This window comes from Sinocyclocheilus rhinocerous, unplaced genomic scaffold (assembly GCF_001515625.1).
Source record: "Sinocyclocheilus rhinocerous isolate Xijiao unplaced genomic scaffold, SAMN03320098_v1.1 scaffold124, whole genome shotgun sequence".
NCBI classification, from domain to species: domain Eukaryota; kingdom Metazoa; phylum Chordata; class Actinopteri; order Cypriniformes; family Cyprinidae; genus Sinocyclocheilus; species Sinocyclocheilus rhinocerous.
Genome location: NW_015659962.1, coordinates 198,353 through 206,439, shown reverse-complemented (window position 1 = coordinate 206,439; position 8,087 = coordinate 198,353). Strand labels below are relative to the sequence as shown.

General features: G+C 43.4%; 1 protein-coding gene and 1 long non-coding RNA gene across 5 annotated transcripts in view; one reads left to right on the top strand and one right to left on the bottom strand.

Annotated features, from left to right (window-relative positions):
* LOC107724719 (uncharacterized) overlaps positions 1-8,087 on the top strand; it is a 15,121-nt gene that overhangs the window by 2,220 nt on the left and 4,814 nt on the right. Inside the window, exon 2 of the long non-coding RNA XR_001638045.1 lies at positions 7,357-7,369. This is a non-coding gene — a long non-coding RNA (uncharacterized LOC107724719). The remainder of the gene's footprint in view (positions 1-7,356; positions 7,370-8,087) is intronic.
* Positions 392-4,479, bottom strand: LOC107724718 (Krueppel-like factor 4). Of its 4 annotated transcripts, none has more exons than XM_016533739.1 (5): positions 4,376-4,479; positions 4,021-4,252; positions 2,952-3,702; positions 1,690-1,854; positions 392-1,337 (listed from the first exon to the last, which is right to left on the bottom strand). In XM_016533739.1, exons 1-5 carry the CDS (start codon positions 4,378-4,380, stop codon positions 1,162-1,164), a joined length of 1,329 nt encoding a protein of 442 aa, XP_016389225.1. In that variant the 5' UTR covers positions 4,381-4,479; the 3' UTR covers positions 392-1,161. The 4 variants fall into 4 exon arrangements, with proteins under 4 accessions (XP_016389225.1, XP_016389226.1, XP_016389227.1 ...); XM_016533740.1 differs by having other exon boundaries at positions 2,952-3,699; XM_016533741.1 differs by having other exon boundaries at positions 4,129-4,252.

Sequence of the window (8,087 nt, the reverse complement as noted above, 5' to 3'; positions counted from 1 at the left end):
AAAAAAGTAAAGTCTGAAATGTCATACCATGATATACCAATGAATTAACTTTTTTTTAATTGAGCAGAATTTTTTTAAACGCTGACGCACAATGACGAATATTAAAGCAGGTCGCTTAATGCATGTAGCGAAAGTAGAAATCAGACTAATTCTGTAGAGGAATGAATAAGAAAGTGTAGTCTTTAATCACACCTGCTGCTAAACAGATGGCAATGAACAACTCAAACCTGATCATGTCTGAATGCAGATTAATCCATGCAAACGTTCAGACATGTTGTAAAACACGATAATAGAACAATTGATGAAATCACATTATTCATGAATTGTTTGCTGAATACAAAAAAAATCAGTCAATTCACATGCATTTTATTTTTTCTGTTTATTACTGGATTGCATTCATACATAAAATACAAAAACCTTAATGAAAAAAGTATTTACAAATGTACAAAACTTAAGATTATATTACACGAATCTGACTATAAACAAAGAAAAATTGTTCAGAGTTAATTTTTTGTTTCTTATATAAAAATACGAGCGTCTTACATATCAAAATTATTGCACCTCGCAACCACAGTGCAGTTTAGATTGCCGTCACCAAAGAGAGGTCATGCGTTCGCCCCAAGACTCACAGACTTCAATTAAAATCCACTTTTATCTTTGGTACCTTACTGAATACACCTGGCTATACTCCGCACCATCTTGTAACACACATAAATTATTCTGTACCTGAAATTAATGGCTTTAGAGAGAGCAATAAAACAATCCATAAGACGGATCAGTTGATCGAGTGATGGAATGTAGGTCGATTAAAGGCTTCTTTAATACATATATTCTAATGTTTCCATTTATTATCCCTGATATTCATATATTTCCAGTCTTGTGTTTGGCACTTGGCATCTCCAAGTTTTGTCGGTAAGTAGACGCACGTTCCAGTATTGTCCCAGTGTGCAGGAAACGGACAGGGAATCGCCAGCATGTTGGAAGACGACGACAAAAAGGGGGGAAAAAATAAACGAAGCGAACACGAAAAGTCCCAAACCTGATGCTGTGGACGACACAGCTTGTCATGGAGCTCTAGATTTGTTGACTCTTGTTCAAAGGCAACACGTGGTTCACTAGTCCACTGGTATCTTCACTTTTTTTGGCGTCTTCCAGTCTTGGTTATAGATGGCGTTTCATGTGCAGCGCGAGGTGGTCGGATCGGGAAAAGGCTCGGTCGCATTTCTGGCACTGAAACGGCCGATGGCCCGTGTGCTTTCTGTAATGCCTCGTGAGCTCGTCCGAACGGGCGAATTTCCAGCCACATCCCTCCCAGTCACAGTGATACGGCTTTTCTCCTGAACACACAGAGACACGCAACAGTTAGCGTTTCACCCTGAAGTCCTAACGAGAACAATCAAGCACACTTTGGTCACATTAGAGAGAGGGAGACGACAATTCAAATGTTGCTCATCCCTGCGTTGATTGAATAGAAGGGGAAGTCGGACAAGGCTTGTGGTTTTATTTCAACAGGGATCAGTATCAACCTGCTGTTTGAATAGCAGATCAAACCACCTGCCAACTGTACTCTCACTATATATGTCTCTAGTCACTCGCAGACAATGCGCTTGGCAGTGCTGTGTTTGGGCGTGTTAGATTGTTATTAAAGCACATGCACACGACAGAAAAAGGCATGTTACAAACACTGACCTGTGTGAGTCCTGTGGTGGGCTTTGAGATGGGAGCTCTTGGTGTATGTTTTGCCACAGCCTGCGTAGGTGCACGTGTGCGTCGCTGTCCGCTTCCTCGGCCAGGTGCGCCGACCCCGCTTGGGCTTGGACTCTTCAGGCAAACCCTCGGCTGGAGAAATCAGCTCTGCCGAAGAGGAAAGAGCCCAGAGCGTTAGTGTGGAAATTAAAGGGTTAAAAAATTCTGTCATTAATTTCTCACCCTCATGTTGTTCTAAACCCGTAAGACCTCCGTTCGTCTTCGGAACACAAATTAAAGGCACAATATGTAAGATTTTTTTATTAAAATATCCAAAAACCACTAGAACAGTGTTATATATTTTGCTGACTTGTGTACTTACATTATCCCAAATGTTTCGAAGAATGTTTAAATCCAGAGAAATAAGCAATTTTAACTAGTGACACGGAGCGTGTCTATAGTGTCATCGTGTCGCCTGCTAATGACGTCATAACCCCTCGATTTCCGTTTTGTAGAAAACATGGAAACAGCAAAGACGCTTTAATATGTTGTGTGTTTTAATAGACCGGTGACGACCGCACAGAGTAGCATTATAACAGAACTAAATGTATCTAGTATGATAAAACAGCGCTGCTTTACCCCACATACGCACGACCGGAAGCAGCGGAAGCGCTCGACTGTGGCATAATAAAAGCTCCGCTGCTTTCCAGCCGTGTGTCGTGCTCGTTCAGCGCCTCGTTTCGCTTCGACGGCTTTCAGCCTCACCCTGCTTCATTCTACTACGTTAATAAATCATTAGCTCATCCATGAACATGATTTCTGCCCGAGTCCCGTCGGATTGCATCGGCTGTGCGGATGAAGACCACAACTCCCATGATTCCACACTCAGCCACAGCGTCATCTAACTACGCCTTTGTATGAAATACGAAAATTACATATTGTGCCTTTAAGATATTTTTGATGAATTCTGAGAGCTCTCTGACCCTCCCATAGACAGCAATGTAATTACCACGATCAAGGTCCAGAAACGTAGCAAGGAGATCGGTAACATCATGGGTTCTTAATTTGTGTTCCGAAGATTAACAGAGGTTTTACGGGTTTAGAACGACATGAGGGTGAGTAATTAATGACAGAATTTTCATTTTTGGGCGAACTAACCCTTTAATGCTTTACAGTAAGCTACAAACTCTACAAGTCATCTTTAAAGGTAAGGTAAGGTATAACATAAATGAAGAGTTTGTGGACAAGTTTGACTCGTGACTGACCTTGGTACTGCATTGACTGGGCGGGAGGCTGCGGAAAGCCAGAATAACCCGGCGAGGGGTGATATCCCGGGGCCAGGGAGATAGGAGGGGGCCCCAGAACCTGAGCTTGAGGATGCTCGTCCGGAGAGAGAGAGGAAGTGGAAGAGCGACTGGGGCCCATGGCCTCTCGGCCTGTGCTGAAACCACGAGGGTCCATCAGCGGTCTCTGGCTGACTCCGGGTCGTGAGTTCACCCCCAGATGGAGATCCATCGGTCGGGTGATGGTGCAGGTGCTAGGATGCTCCTGCTTTATCCTAGGAAACGGCAGGGAGGAAGAGTCCGACAGTGAGCCGCCCTTACTAAGCCCTTGGCTGTAATCGGTCATGTCCATGGTAGTCTTCACCACAAATTTACCGTGGAGGCTCGTGGGCTGAAGATACGCAGAATCCAGCTCCGGCCTCATCAACTCGGCGACAAAACCTCCCGAGGGAGACACGTCGCTGATGTCCGGGATGTTGTACAACATGCTGGACTCTTGTCCCTGAGGAGAGGGCATCGGATAGGTGTAGGACGCAGGGGATGGTGGAAGAGCTCTCGAGGCGCTGGCCATTGCGGCCTGTTGCTGCTGTTGCAGCATGCTGTTCGACAGGATAAAATCATAGTCCAACAGGTCCAGCTCTTCTGGCTCCCTCTTGGTCATTACGGAGGGGACGTCCTGGTCAGTGCAGGTCCCACCTGAAGACATGCAGGGGCGCTTCAGATGAGACATCTCCTTATTCCAAACAAACAGAGACATGCAGAAAGAGGGAACAAGACAAGGTAAGTCTCTCAAAGACAAGTTTTGTCAAGATCATTATCTAACATGCTGATTTCTTGTCTTCAACACCGGAATGATCATCCATATTTTATTCAGATTATTTCTAGACGCAACTTGGCCTCTGATGTTATGAATTATTAAAAGACACTTTCATGCCGCATTGTTTTTATGCTTCCAACTATGGTGCCTGAAAGAGAATCCACACTGCTAGATGCATTTTGTAATCAGTGCACGGTAAAAAACATTAGATATTTGATCGTGAACGGCTCTCACCATCGGAACGGAACGGTTCACGCCCCTGTCGCGGTAATGACATAATCTCACCAGCGGCGGAATTTCGCTAGTAAACGGATCGGTGACCATCACCTGTTTGATACTCACTAAACTGGTCATTCCAGGTCCCGTCATGGCCTTGTGCTTCACATCTGCATCGCTCGCAAAGGTGGAAATAGAGGGCAAAAGCGTGCCGCTCAGTGCCATGCTATCAAACTCACTCGGTGGCTGCCTGAAATCGAAAAAGCGTAGAAATAATCCTAGTCATCCAGGTCTGGGGAAACTATCGCTCCCAAACATGACCCATCAAAGCCAAACGAAAAAGTGATGGAGATCTCCAAAGTGCAGAACGCACCTCATGAGTGGGAAACACGCGTCCAGTCAAAAAACTAAATCCTTGATGAGAGTCCGTCCAAAGAGCGCATCAGACGCGTCCCCGTGCCATGCTGACAGAACCGGCCATTAAAACCAGCTTCGATTATGAACCGGGCTCGGTTTCGTCGCGGCGACACTCGGGGATTCCCTATCTCCCTCTCGCTGCTGTCATTCGGGACGCGCGAGCTCTCCGGTGTCTGGACTGGAGTGATTCGTCAGATGCGCGCAGGGCTTTCCTCGCCTAGTTCTTAAACCCCGGACACGCCTCTCGTTGCGCGGCAACCGCAGAAAAAAACACGTCGTGACGTCATAAAGGAGGGCGGGTTTAAAAAAAAATCTGGCAGCGGGCCGATATTTTGTATCCACACAAACATGTGCGTGTTAGCAACCGGGACCAACAGACTCCAGTAAGAAAATCATTGGTGAAAAGTCACGATTTGTTGATTTTCTCCTTTATCAAACACAAAGACGTAGTGGTGGTGGTCCGGTTATTGTGTGACACCTGTTCCTGGCGTGCGTGAGGAGTTCGAACACCGTGTTCACACACCGCAAACTGCTCCCACAGTCACGAGGCGTGTCTGCAATTAACGCTAATCATTTTTTATACCGTTACGCACAGGACAAAGGCAGCCAGAAATGTGTAGGATTTATTTGTGATGAAAAGCCTTGCCTCTTATTCAGTCAGTGTTCATCACCTGATCATGAGTAGATTCTCATATCACTGCAGTCTTTTGTTAGCTGTCAGCATTCTCACTTCTCACACGATTTGACTTATTTTAATAACTTTGCACTCTCAGTTTGCAATTTTTAGGTAATTGCAACAATTTATCTCAGAATTCATACATTATTTCTTGCAGTGCTGAGAAAAAAAAGTCAGAAATGCAAGATATAAACACAAAATTGTGAGGTATAAACCCAGAATTCTGACTCTTTTTTTTCTCACAATTCCATCTTAAAATTCTGACTCTTTTCTCAAAATTCTGAGCTAACATCTCGCATTTGTTTCTGCCCCAGAATAAAAAATAAAAAAGGTCATTGCAGCTTCTTACCTGACAATTCTGACTTTTGTTCTTGTGAGATGTTAACTCAGAACTGCAAGGGAAAAAATCTGAATTGTCACAATTACATTTACACAAAAACAGCCTCAAAGGATAGCAGACCCAGTGCCATTCTGATCTTTCAGTTCATGGAGTGTTCAGCTGTGTTTCTGTCGTTCCACTAACTCTTCTGTGTGTGTATTTCCAGTGTGTTTGTCTTTTGATTTTGCTGTTAAGCAATATTAACAGTTCAAGTTGGATCATTTTTCATGGCCCTTAATTTTGAATCAAGAAGCACCCAGTATAATTTCTTTTGAGTGTAAAAACACAGTTTTTGTGCTGTGATGAGCCATTAGGTTAGTGCTGTGTATTAAGAGGCAGCTTCTACATAAACTTGTTTCTGTCTCAGAGGATTTGCCTCCGCAGTGTCTACAATCATCTTTGTATGGTGAGCAAACACGAGCTCTGAGACCATCCTGTTACATCAGGATCTTGTTCGTTTGGCTCTGTCAACAGCAGGCCTTCATTTAGCTACAGAATACACTGAATGTTGCCCCTTTAACACACAGATGCACACACATTCTCACGCTCAAACGTCCAACAATACTTGTTCCTATATTATATTTCATGATGATGAATCTGTTGATTTCCTACTGTTTTACTGCACTTGATCTTGTAATGCATCCAGATTTTTTTTTTTTTTTTGTGAAAAAAAGAGTTACTCTGTTCTTTGTTTTTATGACAGAAAAACTATTTTGGGAAAGAGTAACGGGTGAGATGTTTAACAGGTGTGTGTTTTATCTAGTGCCATCAGATGCAGTGCTGATGTCATCTGTTGTTTATTGCAAAGCTATGATTTCGCTCTTGGATTCGGTATGTGAAAATATGTTGATTTTTCGAAGCACGACATAAGAAGGTGATGAAATAGCGTCTGAAGCGCTCTGCAAGGAAGGAAATAGAAATTAGCTGATGGCAGTGATGGTTATATTAGGACTTTTACACCTTTTTATGCAAATGCCGCACTTTCCGGGGTCTGTCAATAGCAGTGACAGTGGTTTGGAACATCATCATATGTTTGCATTTCAGGGCCAAAACTAATTTGTTGGCTTCTAGAGGTGTTTTCTTTCATTTCCTTGGCATAGTGTGTTCACTTTCTTTGATGACTTATGATTTATGATCAAAAAAGGATTGTCTTACTGCTCTGTACCTGTGGGAAAATCTTGACAGACTCTCTCTATCCAGGAATCAGAATGCAAATTTGATATTTAAATAAACAGGTGATCTCTCCTCTTTTGACGCTTTCAGAAAATTTGCATATGGTGGAGTGTAAAGATTCATTTCCAGGAGAGTGGGTTAAATTATCATCATTGAATGAACGGTTGCTATCAGAACAAAATACGTTTTACCCAAATACATCTGGATCAGTTCTATCCATTTATGCTCCAGATGAGGTCGATTTAGAAACATTATCCTTGAACGTCTGAACTCTTCATTCATCGTGCATCAGCTCTGTATTTGTTCTTTGTGGTGTCATCTGTCCTATGCTTTAATGTTAATTCTACACACTCATGCTTCTGGTCTTAAACGTAGGTTTTGTTCAGTGCTTACTGGGCAGTTTCTCTGTTTCTGATGGGATTGTTAACGCTTCTCTGTGGAAGCAGTCAGTTTAAGGTTTGGGAATATAAATATCTTTGTAGCCATAGGTCAGGTGTAATTCCATAGAAGCCATTGAACTGTACACACTCAAAGACTCAAACGGGTGAATACTTTGAGGGTTGGGAATGGTGCAATTTAATGGTAGATTAAAAGAAAGCCGCCAAGATAAACAGTGTTTAAGGAGAAACAGAACTAGGCGTCAGGGCCATTAGACAAGTTTCCATAAGTGCTTGGGCCTGACAGAAAAACTCAATAGACTGTGTGAGAGTGTGTGTGTGTGTGTGAGTGTGTGTGTGTGTGAGAGTGTGTGTGTACACTTATTTGAGATTCAGTAGAAGACCAAATGTCCCCACAAGGATCAAACAGAAATTGAATGCACGTCACACCTCTACCCAGCTAACAATTTTTGGTTCCCAGAACGTTCCCGGAACGTTAGTTTTTGGTTCCCAGAACGTTATTTTTTATGGTTTGTTTTTGGTTAGCCAGGAAAGTGTGTGTGTGCGTGTGTGGGTGTCTCTGTGTGTGTGTGAGAGAGAGCGTGCGCGTGTGAGTGTGATTGTATGTGTGATTGTGTGTGTGTGTGTGTGTGTGTGTGTGTAGAGCTGTTTTGTTGTTTTGATAAAAGTAAACAAGGTGCTTTTTTTTTTGATAAAATAAATTTTTTATAGTTGCATGTCCAGAATTTCTGCCTGTTCTCAGCATGAAGGAAGGGTGGGTTTTCAGTGTGTTTAAGCTGAGTTTAGACAGTTGCATCATCCCGTCCGATCTGCCAAATAAAGAGGGAAAAGTATTAGGAAGGAGCAGGCGCGAGCTCCTGTCGCGAGGCAGTCTGTGCCGCCTCTGAGCTTGAAGGGATTCCTCCTCGGCCTTAAATATGCTGGTTATTTTTAACCCAGCGTGTAAGAGCCACCCAGCGCCGCCCTCTCTGTAACAATGTTCCCCTTCAGCCAGCAGAGGAAATTGACAGGAGCCACGCTTCCTGATCACATGCCGCGGTGG